The sequence below is a fragment of the Prinia subflava genome, chromosome 12, assembly GCF_021018805.1.
Source record: "Prinia subflava isolate CZ2003 ecotype Zambia chromosome 12, Cam_Psub_1.2, whole genome shotgun sequence".
Lineage (NCBI taxonomy): Eukaryota > Metazoa > Chordata > Aves > Passeriformes > Cisticolidae > Prinia > Prinia subflava.
Window position 1 is genome coordinate 1,556,818 of NC_086258.1, and position 18,842 is coordinate 1,575,659.

Here is an 18,842-nt window from a genome sequence, read left to right on the forward strand (position 1 = left end):
TTGTCTTCATGTAGCTCTGAAGGATGGCTGGGGAGATCAATGAATGCCAGGCAGGTCTCAGGGGCCTCAGAGACAGCTCTTAACTCCAAATATTTTTCTGAGCTGGGCTTTTAGGTGGTGTAGAGCTGGGTTTACTGGTAACCCCCTCCCTGTTGTGTGCAGGGTCTGACCCAAAACCAGTCAGCTTTCAGAAATACCTGCTGAGGGGGGAAGCTGCAGCGATGTTTTGATTAATTAATCACCTTTTCTGTTCCTCTTTAGCAGCCAGAGTGTCCCTCTTGCCAGGAGGGCTACACACCCTGACTTTTGAGTACAGAAACTGCTGAACAAGTGCAGAGAGGCATTTGTGCACTGACTCTTGTAACACAGGGTTAAATTGCAGGAAAGAATCCTCAGCTGCCAGTACTACAGCACACTGGTCCTGCTGGGCAGGAAATCATGTATTGTATTCTAGAAATAAGACATTTAAAATATTTTCAGATGTTATGCTGTTCATCTAATTAAGACAGCTAAATGTCCATGGCTTTTTTTCTCTCTAAAAAGTTGAAACCCAAGAAGAATCTGTAAATGGCTTGTGATTTCCTCAGGGGATTGGAGCACTGTCCTTGGGAAATGTAACAGTGTTAGAAATCTTTAATTGCTGTGTAATCCTCAAAGGAATCATACAAAGGGAAGTATCAGGATAACACTTGTCAGACTTTGTTCTTTATCAGTGTTAATGTTATCAGGCAGCTCCAGAGCCAGCTGAATGTCACTGCACCCTCCACATTAAGGCTGCTTTGCTCTGCCTTTTTTAAACATGTGAATTTCTTTGCCAATTCCTTGCATTTTTGTGATTTTGTCAAACAGTGGCTACTTCATTTGCTGAAGCTGAAAGATACTACAAAGCTACTTCAGGTGAATTGAGATTATTGCCACCTCAGGCACACTGTGCAGACTGTAGCTGGGGGAATTGGAGGCAGATGAGGTTCGGGAACAGAGCTGGAAGACATGGCCCTGGAAGGGATTGTTCTTTTTTCATCTTTTCCTCTCTCTCTCTTGGTAATACATGACTAAAAATGATTATTTTCCTAGCAGCATCTTAGGTGTCAACTCGTCTTTAAAACAACCAACAAAAGGAAAGCTAAAAACATCCAAACCATCCAGTGAAACCCCCACACAAACAGCACAAACAGCAATCTCCAGTATTTGCCAGCCTTAAAGGGAGGCAGAGGAAGCCCCGAGGAATGAGTTCACATTTGCACTGCTGAATTAGTGTCAGAATGAAATGAGAAGCTGTGTCCTGACTCGCAGGCCCATCTTGAGAGTGTTTCTGTTAAACTCAAATCACTGATCTGAGCCATCTGAGTGAACCTTGATTTCCTACAAGGATCTTCCTTGAGTGAAGCTGTTGAGTGCTGTCTGTTTTTCAGATTCTCTACAGCTACTTCTTCTTTTTATCCACAGCAATTTCTCTTTTATTCTTATTTGCCTCAAGTTCTAAACAGCTGCTGAAGGTCAGAGACCACCCATAACTGCAAATTGTTGTGATGCAGCTCAGTGTTCTCCTGGCTGACTGGCAACACCACAGCACAGCTTTGACAGGATCTGGCATTAAATTATCTTGTTTTGTGTTGTAGAGGAAAATCATTGGCTGTAGAGCTGCCTCAGGTATCACTGCAGAGTTCTTTGTGTGCTTGATGTCGTGGGCCATGTTCTTTTTAGAAAGTGTGAGGAGCTCTGATGACAGACAGTGATGGAAGTTGTGACCTGCTGGGTTCCAGACAGGTGATTTTATGCATTAGGCTGTCATTCCTTAAGATATTTTGTGTCTCCCTTCTGCTTCCAGCTGAACTCTCTTGTGATAATTCCAGCTATCAGCTCACTCCTGATCTACCTCCTGGTCCCATGCAGGACAGCTTTTTACTTCCCTCGCCTCCTCCTCCTTTCTCCTTTCCATTTCGAGGGATGCCACATGGGACTAGGCTGCCTGGGGAGCAGCAAAGGCTGATACTGCATCCACTTTAACCCTGACAAATGCACAAGGCTGCTGATAGCAAAAGAAATTTTTGTTCTCCTTGGTAGAACTTTTTTTTTTTCCTTCTTGGCAAACATCATTAAATAAAAGCCACTGAGAGAGTGAGAGAGATAAAAGTGATTCTTGTCATCACCACCAGAATGCTTGGATGGCAGTGAGTGGTGGGGGCAGAGTCCAGAGGAGGTGACAGGAAGGATTTCTGGGGGAAGAGTCAGCAGTGGAGGGTGGGGAAAGGTTCCTGATAAAAATTCCAGCCAGGTTTAGGACTCTTGTGTGAGGCTGAGTCGAAAGCATTTGGATCTCTCCCTTCTAGGAAATATCTGAGCAGCTCATCATGGGTTGTTCTCTCTTTTTCTGTCCTGGAAGTTCAGGTACAATTCACCCAAAGAGGAGCAGCCTGCCCAGGGCATTGCACTTGCAGATCCTCTTCCAACAGCCTGGAGACGTGATGGTTTGGTGTGGGTGTCTCAGGTGGCTTCTGACACGGTTTTTGGTGGTGTTTTGACTGTAATGTTGGATTTAGGGCAGCAGATCATGCATGAAACTTCAAATCCCTTCTATAGCCATGCATATACAAGGAGTAAAACTTAAATCCAGGAGGCTGGGCTTTTACCAATTCCCTTCCTAGCTTTAATCTTCCTCTTTTTTGTCCCCCAGTGACATTCACTGCTGCAACAGGACTGTCATTGCACTGCTACAAAGTGCAGGCTCAGTCCTTTGGGGAGAACCTGTGGCATGACTCCATCTGCCCTAACTGCATAGCAAGCTCAGCCTTATTTCATGTTTACCTGTATTTTCGATCCACTCTTGCATATAGCCATGTATAGACACACAAGACTTTCATGCACAAGTGTGTGTAAGCCTGTCATGGTTTTTAAATACATTTATCTGTTAAAAAAACAAGAGAGGAAGGTTTGGATTCTTCTTAACACACAGCAGAAGGGCTGGATGTCCTCAGTCATGGGGTTAACTTGGCACACAGGAGATTGCAGAAGGTGGTTGTTAGAACAGTTTTGAAGAGTACATGGTGTTCTGAGTTCATCCACTGGCACTGCTCCCACAAATAGCATCGATTTGCAGTTTGTCTGGTTGCTCTTCCCACTCATTCACTGCTTCCAGCAGTGTCTCCTCCTTTGTCCTTTTCTGATACAAACAAGTTGATATTTCAGGTCCTTCTGAGCTGGGGCTGGAGCAAACACTGCTGGGATGAGCAACCTCTGCTGCTCCAGGTGCAAATGAGCTGCAGAACGGTCTGAGGGCAGCGTGTTTAAGCCATAAAATCAGTGTTCCATGTAGTGTTTGGTTGTCCTTTGTGTAACATTGGTGATGTTGCCTCACTGGCTTCAGTTGCAGCAGCTCCTGCCCTTGTGTGGACAAAGACACTGCTGTGACAATCCACAGGTGGCTCACAGCTCTTCCAGTGCTGGTGTTGGCCTTGAGATACAGGTGTGCTACCTGGCAGCTGCCTCACTGCCTGTGCCTTCTCCAGAGCCTCCTGAACTAGCAGCAGATGTCAGCGTGGATGTTTCTTCTCCTTATCCCTCCTTGTGTCCTTTCGTCCCTGTCCTTTGTGTCCCTCTCTGTGCTGGTCCTTCCCCAGCACCTGGGCTGAGCTGGTGCCTTTGTGCAGGGCCTGGCCTGCTTTGGGGTGGGTGTTCCAGGATGGAGTGAGGAGTTTGGGCAGATGGTCTCTGGGTGTCTGTGCAGCCCCAGTGTCACCCAGTTGTGCCTGGAGCTGCACCCTGTGAGGACAGGCCCTGCCTGCTCCCTTGATGCTCCTGGTGGGAGCCAAGCCTGTGCTGAAGAGAAGACAATACAAGTATCAGGCTAATTGCCAGACAGTGATTGTGGCTGTCTTGGAGGGGAATTTGGAAAATTAAGAGTTTAAGGTATATAATTTAATAATCCTTGGGATCCTGACCTGCTTCCCTGGGTCTCCTTGTAACTGGTTCATTCACTTGTGTGCTCTTGCACAAGGGCCAGAAGGAGGGGTTCCCTTGGTGAGGAAAGATTGCTGCTTTTTGTGAGCTGGCCGCAAGGAAAAATCGATGGGAGAGGAAGAAATACGATGTGAGAGGATGACAAATTCTTGGTTGGAGCAGTGGCCATAATGAAGAGGAACTGAAGACAGTGTATTACAGAATGGATGGGATGGGAAGGCACGGGGAGAGCCCCTGTGTAAATGTGCCCCTGGCTGGAGGCTGGGGAGAACAGGCCTATGGTTCTGAACATTTGCACTGGACATGTCTCTTCATGCTCTAGATCTGCTTGAAATCTCACTTGAAAAGAAATAATCTCCACAAGAAAATACTTGGAAATAATTTGCATTTTTAGTGGCTGCTGACTGAGAGAAAAGTCACCCAGCAGTTTGTTAAACTGAGGCTGAATTTGTCTGGAGAAACAACATTTTCCTGCCAGCAAATCCACTGCCCTACACCAGCCCCAGTTTGCTCCAGGAAGTCTCAGAGATGCTGAAGCCTGAGCAGGAGATTAACTGTGCTCATCACACTGGGCTGTGCACACACCACAAGTTAAGCAAATAAAGTGATTTCTTGAATGCAGCTCAGACAGGAATTTGTACAAGTGCAGCTTGCAGAGTATGTCACTTGCTGGTTTTTACTTCCCAACTGTCTAATTTGGAGAGCTGTAGAGAACTGTCAGGAATGGCTGTTAGAAATGAAGTCAAAAGAGGTCATGGGAGTATAAATTGCTTTTCCCATCCCTGTAAAAGATTTATAGCAACACTTTTTTTTCAGAAAGAACTTGTAAGGCAGGGTTGTGAATCACGTGCATTGTATGGGATGGAAGCAGCAAAACCTGGGTTTGTCACTGTTTATTGCTGAACTAAGAGAAGGTGTGGGAATCATGGAATTCCAGACTGGTTTGGGTTTAAAAGGACCTTAAAGCTCATCCAGAGCCCTCCCTCAGCCCCTTTCACTTGATTGTTCAAAACCCCTCCCATTCAGAAATTGCTGGAACAGTAAAAAGAGCACAGGTCTATTTGTAGGGGGTTTTTTTAGGGGGCTTGTGGTGTTTTTATTTATTTTGTGTTAGGAACAACAGAACCACAGCAATGCAGGAGAGCCCTCACCCATGGCCGTATCATGATTTGTTAAAGGAACCACAGAGTGTGTAACACTGGAAATGGTTCTGTGCTTTCTGATTCAAATCATTCAACATTTGAGACACTGTTCCTGTGCAATTCCCCCAAATTAGAGAGAATGGAAGGAAAGGCAGTGAGGGATGACAGACTTCTGAGGGTGGGCTGGAGATAGAGAGGGATTTTGAGGATGAGGAGCTGAGGGGTCAGCCTTGGAGACAGGGGAGTGATGAAGGGAACATCCAGCATTTTTGTAGGGCTGCTAAAATAAGGCACAGCAGGATTTCAGAGACAGAGTTCCAAGTGAAATCAGCACTGCAGTGTGGGCTTGCTGAGTTTATTGCATGAGAGAAAACCAAGCAACACCACATAATGAGGTGGCAGAGAGAGGAGCAGCCAGTCCAGGCAGGGCAGAGGATGTGGTGGGCTCAGCAGTCAGGGAACTCCAGGAAAACCAGAGGATTCTTGGAGGGGGAGAGGAACAACAACGATGGCAAGTGCAGGAAACTGGAAGAGAAGCCCAGAAATGGGCAGTGAGGTGGAACTTGTTTAGAGGCTTGTTAGGAAGGAGGAGGAGGAATGGATGTGACATGAGAAGAACAGAGATGTACAATTGCCTCGAGCAAGAAAAGGGTTGTGTTGGCTTAAGTTGGAGGAGAAGTGGGAAAGATTCCACTGGTTCTTTTTTGCACTGGAGCAAATGCTGTGGCTGTGCTTGTGCTGGTGTGGATGAGTGATGCTAATGGTAGTCTGGGAAGGAGCTCAAGAGAGAACCTTGGGTGATTATGAAACCAAATGTATAAATAAACGCTCTCCCCAGTCAGGTTCAATAAGATCTGAAAGATAATAATGCTATTTCTTGAAACATTTGGTTATTAATGTTATTGTGGAGGTGGTTTTGTGTTGTTTGCTGCAGCTGTAGTGGATGATCAGAATGTTAAATTTCCCTTTTTATGACCAAGGAAATAATGCTATGGTCTTCTGATCACAAGTGGATTTTGTTCATTTTGAAGTTAAAGCTAGATCTCTGAGTATTTTACTTTTTACAAACCTGGAAAGACAAGAAAACCTGTTCAAAAGGTTCACTGGGCAGAAGAGTCCAAGGATTTGAAAGTGATTTAAAATAGAAATGATTTTAAATACTCATATGGCATGAGAATTCTGTTTTTTCCTAAGCAAGAAGAAAAATATCTGAATCTCTGAACAGTTGATATCTCAAATGGTTTATTTTAAAACCACAAAGTTAAAAAAGTGTTATTTTCAGGGAGAACTGCAACCCAATGTTAGAATGTTTTTGATCTCCAAAGGAGACAGGAATAGTCAAAACCAAATGGGTTTGGCAGATTTCCATGTGCAGGAAATGTAGAACCAATGCAAAAAAAGGCTCTAAAACCACAGGGTATAAAGAGGGGAGAATGTGGTGAAAGTTGAGAATCATCCTGCAGATGATCCAAATGAGAGCCCTCACACTTCGGTGAAGAGGAAATATTCATTAATTATTGAATCCCAGAATTATTTGGATGGGAAGGGATCTTAAAGCCCATCCCATCCCACCCCTGCCCTGGGCAGGGACACCTCCCACTGTCCCAGGCTGCTCCAAACCCCATCCAGCCTGGCCTTGGGCACTGCCAGGGATCCAGGGGCAGCCACAGCTGCTCTGAGTTACTTAATAAGTCAATAATAGGGATTATTAATAAATAAAGAGATTGGGAACTCAGATGATTATACCCAAGGGGAAAGCACAGTTTGAATTGCCTTGAGTACAGTGTCTGGGACCCAGATATTTGCCATGCTGGAATACTGGGGTGTATTTAAATGGAAATGTCTAAGATTTCCGTAGTACCTGTATGTAGGAACAGTCCAAGGTCCAATTTCTGTACTCACTTGGGAATTGCAGTTGGCACTTGCAGGGGTCTCTGGGACTGGTGGTGTTGCAAATCTGGATATTTGAATGGCTCCTTGGGACAGAGGTTTGGAAAAGGTCTCCCTGTGCCCTCTGCTCTGTCAAAAAAACAAAATTACACTTGGGAGCTAAAAAACCCTCCCTGAGGCTGTGGTTAAAGTTAAAATTTAATTGCCTTTTCTACAAATTTACAAATTTCATCTTTTCTGAAGGCTCCAGAGCCCCTTGGAGCACATTTGATTTTATGCACTCATATATCACGGAAATTGTGGCAAAGAATCTCGGACAGTTTGAGCGTTTTTCTTCTTGATACAAATTAAACTCAGTCAGGAGGTGCCTGGCTGAGAGGAAAGGTTTTATTTTAACAGCTGAAACTCTTAACCTGCTTTCAGGAGGAGGAAGGTAAATTACAGAGCCAAGAACCTGTGATAAAAAGCTGGCAACAGGGGAGGGAGATAAAAGAGACCATCTTATACAGCCCTTTGGGGAGCCTTGAGGGGGTTTGTTTCTCCATAAATGTATGTACAAAGATGTTTTTTTCTTTTGCCCTTCTGTATAATTAGTTTAAAATGTGATGACAGAACAAAACATCCCTGGTACCTGAGCAAAAAACAAAGGCTGAGGCTTGCAAAATGAAGGTGCTTTAAATTTCCCTGTGCAGTTTTCCATGCAGAGCAGTTGGTGCTGGTGAAATTCAAGTAACATTGGCAAGTTCATCTCAGGTTTCTGGACTAATGGGAGGTTTTTGAGCTCAAGATGTTCTGGTTGGCTGGATTATGCATCTTGTGAATATGGAGCCTTCCAAGGAGGGATCTTGTTGGAAGTGGGATCACTGAGCTGTGTGTTTTGCACAAGGCTTATTATTATTATTATTATTATTATTATTACTCTTTTTGTGTGTCTGAGTCCATAGTACTGTGAGGAATTAATTGCTTCTGTTGGAATTTGCTGTCAACATAAGCTTTGAAAAAATCCTGAAAAAAAGCCCCAGAAATCAGTCAAACCAATAAAACCATCAACCCCCCAACCTCTAAACAACTCAAACAGCTCTAAGCTGATATAGCATTTATTTCTTTTTCTCGTGAAAAATTAAAAATGCAAAGTCATGTTCACTTTGATTTGAAATGTGAGTAAATTGCAGTTAGGGAGGGATTTTTCTGTTTGTATTTTAACCTCAGTAATTACAGCTGCTACAGCAATAACCATTCTTTTGGAAATGGCTGATCTATGGATTTTAAGCCCAATAAACGTTGTCTGCCGCTGGAACTCCAAAGTGAAGCACCAGGCTGTTCCTAAGCAATTAAAGGTTGTAGCTCCAGTGACACTGCCTCTCGTGGCAGGATAAGTCCCTGGCCATGGGATGAGGCTTCACCAGGGAATTTCTGCCTTTCCAAACAACACAGGAGGCAGTGGCAGGTCTGGGGCAAGTGGGGATTGGGGCAGCAGCTGCATTTTGCTTCTTTTACTCCAGGTTGTTACATACGGTGGCAGATGCTCTGCATAAAGGAGAAAAATCTCCGTATTAACTCTCTTTGTGTCGCCATCTTCTTCTTTATACTTCTGCTGTCAATAAAATAGATGTTTCTAGGTGAAATGATTTGGCACTGGTCAGGGAGGTGTGTTCTGGGGTAGATTTTCCTTGTCTGACCTGTCTGGACACAACTGTGAGCGAGTGCTCCAGGGGACCCTGCTGGAGCAGGGAGGTGGGACTGGATGAGCTCCAATGCTCCCTTCCAGCCTGAACCATTCAGACATTCCTGTTTACACAGCACAGGCAAACATGCATGTGTGAGAAAAAATTAAAATAATGAAAAGTAAAATATGAAAATAATGCTTGTTTTTGGCCCAAATGTGCTGATTTGCCCCTAGAATTCCAGGCTGGTTTGGGTTGGAAGGGACCTGCAATCTCATCTTGTTGCCACCCCCTGTCATGGGCGGGGACACCTTTCACCACCCTGGGTTGCTCAAGGCCCACCCAGCCTGCTCTCACCCCTTTTTTAATTTTTAGGAAGTCTCAGTTATTTCAAGGTCATTGGCATTTAGCTTCTAGAGGAAAATGGAAGCATTTCAGGGTGGCATTGAGGAAAGAGGGAGCAGTAGAGAAATAGGGTTTTCCTGGCTCTTAGGTGGCTTTGTCACCATTAGCACTGAGGGGTGAAAAGCTCTCGGGGTTGTTGTGCTGACTTCACTCTGGTTGTTCTGGCAGCTGTTGGAAGCAGCTCCTTCAAAACAGTTCAGACAAAATTTTCTCTCTGGGGGCTCTTTGGGGCTGTAGGTTCTGTTTCCATGACAGAGGGTGCTCCTGAGAGCTTTGGGGTGCAGAGATGGTGGTGGCAGCTGTGGTGTCCTGGGACAGGCAGGGCTGTGCTCTGCCCGTGTGGGAGCAGCAGCGGTTCTTGGGAAGGGTTCAGGCTCTTCATGCTGATGTTTGTGTTTGGTCCAGGCTGGGACTGTCCCTGATGCTCTGTCCCTGTGCTGTTGCAGGTGGAGGCCCTGACCCACCAGCCCCGAGCCACCACGGTGCACGCGGTGCGGGACTCAGAGCTCGCCAAGCTCCCGGAGGGGGCCCTCATCTCCATCAAGCGCAAATTCCCCCAGGTAAGGGAATTCAAAGCATTTTCCTGTCTCTCTCAAAGGATGTCTGAGAGGCCCAGACTCCCTGTTAGTACCACATCCTCTGGGTTTTCTGTGTGGTTGATGCATTCTGAGGAAGCATCGCGTGCTCCTTGTCTGCCTGAGCGGATCCAGCCCAGACTTCCACCAGCTTTCCTTGCTCTGTCCTCTAATCAGTTGTAGCAGGTTTTTATTGCAGGGCTGCTTTGTGTATCTGGGAGGAGTTCTGCGTTAATGCAGGATGTTAGCAAAGTGGAAATCACTTAGTGCTGCTGATGGGAAGTGGAAGTTTGGCTTCTAAAATCCCTTTAAAAATGTTATTCATTCCTCTTCCTCCTGGGGTTGACAGTCCACCCTTGGTTCTCTGCACCTTTATTTCCAGAGCTTTGATATTTGGGGTTTGGTTTCCCTCATCCTGGCATTTTAGGTTGTCAATCCTCATTCTGGAACTGCCAGATCTGTCTCTGTCCTGAAGACTCTGATTGCTCCCTTTGAATCCATCAGCTCATCCATCTTCTTTAATTCACTTGACATTATATCTCTCTTCGGCAAATTTGGAGACTGACGGACTTGAAATTTAATTCTTTGGTCCCTAAGTGCATTAGGGACATTATACTAAGCACTAAATCATTGCATTGGCCTTACAGGCAATTCTTTAATGCTGTTACTTCAAATTATTTCTGATTTTTCTTTTGCTGTCTTGAAGGCCTAGACTTTTTTTTTTTTACCAGATTTTTTTTAAAAATCCTGCAAAAATAATAGCCTCATTTAAATACTTGTGTTCTCTTGCTTTCCTAGCATCTATAATGACATTTTTAAAAACTGTACCATAGAAAGCCTCCATTCAGGCATTTTCATAGTACCAAAACTGTGGAGTTTTATCTTTCTTATTGTCAGGAGAATTTAATTATGGCAATAAGTGTTCAGAAGTTATGTCAATGAAAAATAATCTTCCTGGTTTCCCTGTAAGGATTATTTTTGCTGAAGTGTTTCTGAACTTCTCTTGGGGATTATTAAGGCACTTCTAGTCCCTGGAGTTCCCTTGAACAGACCTGTGAGTTTATTCCTCTCTATTTAATGTAATTCCCTGCCCAGGTTCATGAACTAGAGCTCTGTACAGAGCTCCCCGCTATCTGGGGACATCCCAAATGTGTGACATCCACTCTGGAGCTGCTGTCAACCATCACTGTCCTTATGATTGATCCAGGAGGGAGGGAATGACCCAGGGAGGATTCAGACCCACCTTCCTGCTTGTGTAGTGGATGATTTTAAATGTAACTGCTAAACATAGACTGTAAATTTCCAGTGTCACAGACTGGTTTGGGTTGGAAGGGACCTTAAAATTTATCCTGTTCCACCCCCTGCCATGGGCAGGGAACCTTCTGCTAGACCTGGTTGCTCCAAGCCCATCCAAGCTGGCCTAAACAAGCAACGCCTTGAACACTGCTCTGCACCAAGGCTGGCTTCTAATTCTGCCTCTTAATCTGGGGCAGGAATTTATTTCAGTGTCTCTTTTCCCTCTCTTCCTTTTCTGCCAGCTGGCAGAGCTGTTTTCCCCTGAACAGTGATCTCTGTGGAGCTGTGAATCTCTTTGCTTTGCAGTTAAAATTGAGCTTGAGTGTTACATTTATAGCACAATTCAAAACATTTATTTGTAATAGAATTCAAATGTCTTCCCATGTCTAAAGAGTACAGCCCATCAGCTTCAAATTCCTGACCTTTTTCAGTATGGAATCAGTTTTCCCTAGACTTGCCTCTAGTCTGGCTAATTAGTTGCAATGAAACAAAATGCTAAAATAGATATTTTAAGGAAATGTGTTGCAACACAGGTTGTTAGAAAGACACATTTGTGCTGCTGTTTGAGGTCTCCAAATTCTAAGTAGATGTTAAACTGGTATAAAAAAGTGAGAACTTGCATTTTTTTTCTATGGGATTGTTTTAGAACCCCACTAGAAAGAGAAAAAACATAAGATAGACTTTAGGTAGGTGATTTATGCAGTTAATACCTTCATACTATCTTAAAAACTTAAGGTAAAATATTTTACTATGATTTCAGAGTCCTTGTAAATTCTCTTTTTTGTTTGTTAGGTCCATCATGGAATAATTTGGGTTGGAAGGAACTTCAAAGCCGATACAGTCCCACCCCTGCCATGGCAGGGACACCTCCCACTGTCCCAGGCTGCTCCCAGCCCCTTCCAGCCTTGGGCACTGCCAGGGATGCAGGGGCAGCCACAGCTGCTCTGGGCACCCTGTGCCAGGGCCTCAGCACCTTTACAGGGGAGAATTCCTGCCCAATCTCCCATCCATCCCTGCCCTCTGGCAGTGGAAGCCATTCCCTGTGTCCTGTGTCTCCCTCCCTTGTCCCCAGTCCCTCTCCAGCTCTCCTGGAGCTCCTTCAGGCACTGCAAGGCCACACTGAGGTCACCCCAAAACTCCTCCAGGCTGAGCAATGCCAGCTCTCCCAGCAGAGCTGCTCCATCCCTCTGATCCCCCTGTGCCTCCTCTGGGTCTCTGCAGCAGCTCCAGGTCCTTGCAGTGCTGGGCCCAGGGCTGGGGCAGCTCTGCAGGTGGGGTCTCAGCTGGGCAGAGGGGCAGAATCCCCTCCCCTGCTGCCCAGGCTGCTTTGGATGCAGGTAAGAGAGGAAGGACAGAAGTGAGAGAGAATTGAGGTGATGGAGCAAAGCTATAGGGTAGAAATTAGGGAGACAACCTGAACTGCCTAAAAAAATAATTTAATAAAAAATTTAATAATTTAATAAAATAATAAAAGAATATATTTTATCCTAAAATAAACTTTAAAGGATTTTACTGGAGAGAAGTGCTTGAGCTGGATATGGATGAATGTTGTGTAGAGGACAGGGGCTGGTTCACTCTATTAGAAAAAGAATCCAGGCATTAGAGGATCAAAAGCTGCCCATGCCTGGACAGTGTCACACAGTTGCAAAAAACCCTAAACTGTGCTAACAGAATGCTTTTTGGAGTGAGCAGATCCTGACATTCTCCTTGATGCTGGAAAAGCTTCAGCACCAGCCTATGGCAGCACATCTGAATGCAGAGGCAGACCAAAGGAAGAGAGTCTGGAGGACAAGGAGGCAGCTGAGTGCTGGTTAGAAATACTGACCTATAAAGAGAAAAAGCCTGTAGAAGGTTAAGGGAAGACATGGTAGCTATTTTCAGATGTATAAAGTGTCTTGTGCTAGAAAGGGCAGATGCTGCTCACCATACTGGAACAGAGCAACTGGGACTGAACTGAAGTGGCAGCAGTTGCATTGAGAAAAAGCTCATTCTACTCTCCAAAAAGACTGAAAAATTGTTCCTTGTTTTTATAACCTCTTCTAAAATGATCAGTGGAGTAATGCTTAGTGCTGAGCAGAGGGATGGACCAAATGAATTCTCTCTGTCCTATTTCCTTGGCTGTTATTCTAGGAGAGTGATTTATACACAGGGTTTATGATGTTGTTTTCCCCATTCAAGCTGAAGTAATAAAGTAATGAAGGGATAGCAGGTGCAATAGTTCTGAAATAATTGACTGGGTAGCAAGAACTGGCTGGTGATTCAGCAGAGGGGTGGAGGATTTCCCTCTGCAAAGCAGAGAAACACAGGACAGAGCAGCTCTGCCTCTTAGCTCCATGCTCCTGCACTGCCTGGTGAGGGTAATTTGGCATGAGCCTCACTTGGTGAATAATGATCAAATGGGGGTTCTGATCTCCTGAGTCAGGTGAAATCCTCTCTTAATTCAAGGGAGAACTGGATTTTTTTGGTGTTCCTCTTGGCAACTTCTCCAGAGCCTGAATAGTGTGTGTGTGTGTGTTAACAGCCAAAAACTGGGCAGTTCCTGAGCCTGGGTTTCCCTCTCAGTTTGTTACCCTTGAGCTTTACAGAACCACAAAGCATCTTGAGCTGGGAGGGACCACCAGGATCACCCAGCCCAGCCCCTGTCCCTGCACAGACCCCACCAACCCCACCCTGGGCATCCCTGGCAGCGCTGTCCAAAGGCTCCTGGAGCTGTGGCAGCCTCGGGGCCGTGCCCGTTCCCTGGGGAGCCTGGGCAGTGCCAGCACCCCTGGGGGAAGAACCTTTCCCTGCTCTGCAGCCTAAGCCTGCCCTGGCCCAGCTCCAGCCGTGCCCTCAGATCCTGTCACTGTCACAGGGAGCAGAGATTGGAGCTGCCCCCTCATGAGGAGGCTCCAGACAGTTCCTGTGAAGGATGAAAACCCCTTTATTTTAGGAGTTAGTGGGAGGACTCCATCCTGCAGACTCTTCCTCAGCCATGCCGTGTTTGTAGGTGATCCAGGAAGGGTTCCAGCTCTGGAATGCATTGTAAGAAAACATTACCTGGTGCGTAAGAAAAATTGTAGGATGTGGGTGGTGCTTGCCAGTGAGAACGGTGTGAAATGACGGAAATCGTGCTCTGTTAGTCCAGGCAGTAATTCCAGTTCCTGGAGCTGCAGTGCACAATCTGGAGAAGTGGAATGGCTGATCCTTGGGGGAGATCCATATGACTGCCTTCTGTTTTCTCCTGGACAGCTGCTTTGGTCCTGGGAGAGACAGGAACTGATCTGCTCAGATCTTCCAAGTGACCCACCATAGCTCAGGTTATTCTGAGGGCTGAAACAGATGGGTGAGTGTGGGGAGCCTGACCCAGTTATAAATACCAGCCAAAACCTCAGATTATGTGCCCAGAAACGACAGACGTTGATTTCTAGATCCTGCTCAGTCTGCAGAAGTCAAGCTTACATCATCTGGCTTCTCAGGAAAGCATCTCAACCTTAATTCACTCTGGATATGACATCCTAGACATTCCCAATGGAAGATGGGCTGTGGTGCCAATTGTAATGGTTTTGTCCACCCTGGTGCCCCCAGTGCTCCAGCACAGCCTTCAGGGCTCTCTGCCAGCCAGATCCTTTGCTTCCTGACAGCCTCTGTGCTCATTTCTGGTGCCATTCAAAGCTCTCCAGCCTTGCAGGAGTGGAAAGGAATTGATTCTTTCTATTTTCATCCCTGCCTTCAGTTCTGGAAAGTAGGACAGGGAACCAGCTCACGATTCCTGGCACCACAAAGCAGTGTCGAGGCAGCAGCGAGAGCACAAAAATCTGTGAGCAGATCACAGAGATGTTCCAACATTGCTGCAGAGCTGGGATCACATTTCCTAGATTAGCTTTGCCTCTCCTGAGCTGAGTTAGTTTTTAGAATTCTAACTTGAAATTTAGACCTGCTGGTTGCTGATGGAAATGGTGCTGAGAATCTGCTTGAGAGCTGTGGGGGCTGAACTGTGAGACAACCTTTGGCGTGCTGGAAACGCGTGCTGAGAAATAGAAAGAGTTTTCTGCATCTTTCTTTTAATTCTCTGAGTCTGCCCTTGGAGTTTATATTCAGAACCTGTCATCCATCTCCAAGTGGAGTTCTGCTACCTTTATATGAGTATTTGAACCAGAGCCTCTCTGAAGTGGCTGGAGCCTTCCTCCAGGGTTATCTGCCTCACAAAGTGAGCTCTGTAATGTGCCCTCTTTTCAAAGTGCTGCCCACAGGAGCTGGGCAGGTTGTGCGTCATGGCTTAAGCCTGATGTGGCACTGGGGAATAGGTCAGGAGAGGCTGTACTTCTGGATTTTTCTGTATCTGTTCTCCTGGTCCATTCCAGTGAGTGTTCCTCGACTGTTAGAGGAGTGGATGTGAAAAGGAGAGAAGGAATTCAGTGGGAACACCATGGTCACTGAGTGAGGCTGGCAGGAGGGGGGATTTAATCAGCACTGGTGCCAGGATGACATTTTTCTTCAAGACATGATTGATCCCAAGCATTAGCAGCTCAAACAGCCCCAGGATAAAGCTTCAGTTCCTCTGAGGGCTTCAGGAGCATTGAAAAGGTGCCAGAAATTGTGAGGGAGCGTTGAGGATTTGCTTTGTCACAGCACTGATCAAACGTCAGAAGTTTCAATGGGAGACCCCTTGCTAAGCTCCCTGATTCCAGGACAAGTGTTTGTCTGATCTGGGGCCATGTGAAGCTTCAGTAACACCCTGGTTTTATTCAAGCTGAGGATCTAATTTACCTCTCCTCCTCCCTTGTCCCTTAGAAAAAGCGCTTAAGAAAGCTGGTCAAGGATGATCTCAGCTCCTGGAAAGAGCTCCCCAGAAGCTGTTCTGAGGATTTGTGGGGATAAAATGGCTGTTTGCACTATTTTACTCCAATTGTTCTTATTTGGTAGAGCAGAAAAACTTTAGCAGGCCTGTTTTTCATGGCAGCTCATCCACAGGCTCTCTGTGTGGCACAAAACCCTTTTGCAGATCTTTTAACTAAATCACACCTGGATGTGAAGCTCTGCAATACCGTGCTGTGGAGGCACCAGTAGATTGTTATTTAACATATTTAATTTCTCTCTGATGACCGATGACCTATGTCAGGGGAGGTTTAGGTTAAGATCAGGGCAAGGTTCTTCCCCCAGAGGTGCTGACACTGCCCAGGCTCCCCAGGGAATGGGCACGGCCCCGAGGCTGCCACAGCTCCAGGAGCCTTTGGACAGCGCTGCCAGGGATGCCCAGGGTGGGGTTGGTGGGGTCTGTGCAGGGACAGGGGCTGGGCTGGGTGATCCTGGTGGGTCCCTTCAGCTCAGGAGATTCTCAGAGTATTCTGTGATTGCAGCTTGGGGGTGACCTGTTAGGTGACTGAAATTTTAAAACAGAATTAGGAAGCATCTTATTTTGAGACCTCAAAGGCACTGGGAAGTCCACAGCTCACTTCCAAGGTTCCTTGTGCCCTGCAGCATCCTGGTCTGTTGGGTCTGGATGATGGTGGAGGATCCAAAGAGGAAAACCCCATTCAGCTTTGTAGGGCTGCACGCATCCCTTGGCTGTGCAGGGCTGACAAGGCCACGGCAGGTTCATTCCTCAGGCTGCTTTCCTGGCCCAGGAACCTGCAGGAGACAATGCTGGCAGGGCTGGGGAGGCTTCCTGGGACTGGCCCTTGCCTTCCTTGCACAGCTTTGGTTTAAAGTCACAGACAGTGAAAGCTGAACCCTGGTGCAGGGTAGGGCTGAGGTGAGGAATGTATCTTATGGGGTGGGGGTTGTCCGTTTTGTTCTTACATACGCTTTTATATATTTCTTCTGTTGTAACTAAAAGGGATTTGTTGTACGCAGGACCTTACATAAGTTAGTTGTGGCTGTGAATTTGGATATTGGTGTTGATTTTATGAAATTTTCCCCTGATTTAGAATCCTAGAATTGTTTGGGTTGGAGGGGATCTTAAAGCTCACCCAGTTCTACCCCTGCCATGGGCAGGGACACCTCCCACTGTCCCAGGCTGCTCCAAGCCCCAATGTCCAACCTGGCCTTGGACACTGCCAGGGATGCAGGGGCAGCCACAGCTGCTCTGGGCAACCTGGGCCAGGGCCTGCCCACCCTGCCAGGGAACAATTCCTGCCCAATCTCCCATCCATCCCTGCCCTCTGGCAGTGGAAGCCATTCCCTGCATCCTGTCACTCCAGGTCTTTATAAATAGTCTGTCTCCATGTTTCTTGTAGGCGTCCTTCATGTATAGTTTACTCTAAATCAAAAGTTACCTATGATGGAGCAAGCTTTGTCTGGATTAGTTGCTGTCTATGAGCAGATAATTCAATTTGCCAGGCAATCCATAGTATTCACAGGCTGAAATAAATGTCCATAGGAAAATATTTTCTGACTGAATTCTCATGAAAATCGCTTTCAAAAGAGCTTTTTGTAAATCAACTCTTAAGTTTCACAGTTGAATAGGAACAAAAGCTTTAACCAGAACCCAGCCCTGGAAGATTAGTAGGGGTAGGTAATGGTTTGAAATATTTAAAGGGATTATAGGAAATGCAGCACTGCAGAGTGAGTGTAACCTCTTGGTGTGGGGATTACAGTGGCTGTGGAGCAAGTGGTGCTCTGATAACAGCTCAGACCCAGAATGGATGGAGCACTCACTCAGGAGATCCTGCCTGGCCACATCCTGCTTTTGAAATGGGAATTAATCATCCTAAAGTACGGAAATACAACCCCTTGGGATGTGGTGTTTAGGATTTGCCCTGCCACGAATGCAGAGGTTGCAGGTCTGTGGAGTAATTGAGCATTAAGTAAGCACAGGGAAAATTAATGGTATCCCAGAACCTTCTCTGTAGCAGGTGGAGGAACAGATTGTCACAGCAGACAGGAGAGATCTGGGGGTTTGGGGTGCTGAGAGCCTGAGTGGGTCTCACTGGGATGGAGCTGATCTAGAAACAGCCAGGAAGAGGAGATGTTTGTAGGCAGATGAGGTGGTGAGTGGTGAGCTGGGTCAGAGAGGTGGAATTGTGCTGAGGGAGGTGCTCTCCAACAATATTTGAGAGACAGAAACACTTTGTCCTGTTTTGCCCTGCACAAAAATGTCCTGGGGAGTTCATCTGAAAAGGAGAGTGGGTGGCAGGAGGAGGAGAAATTGTCATTTCTGTTGTAAAATATCTCACCTGAACATCCTGCTCTGGCTAGGGTTATGAGGTGACATCTGCAGTGGTGTCTGTGGGAGCTGGAGGGGTTTGGGGCTATTGGAGAATGGCACTGATGCACCTGGAGCCCCAAGTAGCTTTTGAAATGGAGATTTACTCAGTTTTTTAGACCTGTAAGGTCAGATTTTGTCCTTCTGGCCTGAAAACTCTTGCAAAAGCTCAGGAGAGTGGGTGTGTGCTTTGGGGATATTTCTGATGGTGAACTCAGTCAGCTTCCTGCCCTGGGCAGACCCTCCTCCAGATCGCTCCATGAGCCCCTGTAGTGCCTGTTCAGGTGCTCTGTGACTTTCCTGAGTCACCTCCCAGGCTGGGCAGGGAGCAGGGGGTGGGAAGCTGTGTTCCCTGGCAGTCTGGGGAGCTCTGAGCAGACCTGTCCTGGCAGCCAAGTGTCCAATCCACAGCTCCGCTGCTCGCTACTGTGATTAACTGTGATTAACTGAGCTGGCTGCGCTCGCTGCCACTGCTGTTCCTAATCATGAGGAAGGATTAATTCAACTTCCTCACCAACTAAACCAAGCTCAGCTCCATCCCCAGCACGAGGGGTCCAAACGCTGCGTTTGCTTTACAGGCAATTAACGATCCTCGCCTAATTTAGGAACCTCCTGGTGTTCCGTGATCTGTCTGGGCTCCGACTCACTGCCTTCTTGCAGATTTTCCTTCCAGCCTTAAATTGAAACTGCCTGGTCCTGTGCCAGCAGGAGGGGTGTTTGCAGGGCT

General features: G+C 46.4%; 1 protein-coding gene across 2 annotated transcripts in view; it reads left to right on the forward strand.

Moving 5' to 3' along the window:
• The window catches only part of PNPLA7 (patatin like phospholipase domain containing 7), a 130,178-nt gene that overhangs the window by 47,427 nt on the left and 63,909 nt on the right, over positions 1-18,842 (forward strand). For both annotated transcript variants that reach the window (XM_063409725.1, XM_063409726.1), the window contains exon 20: positions 9,505-9,618. In XM_063409725.1, the coding sequence (XP_063265795.1) occupies positions 9,505-9,618 (114 nt within the window). The remainder of the gene's footprint in view (positions 1-9,504; positions 9,619-18,842) is intronic.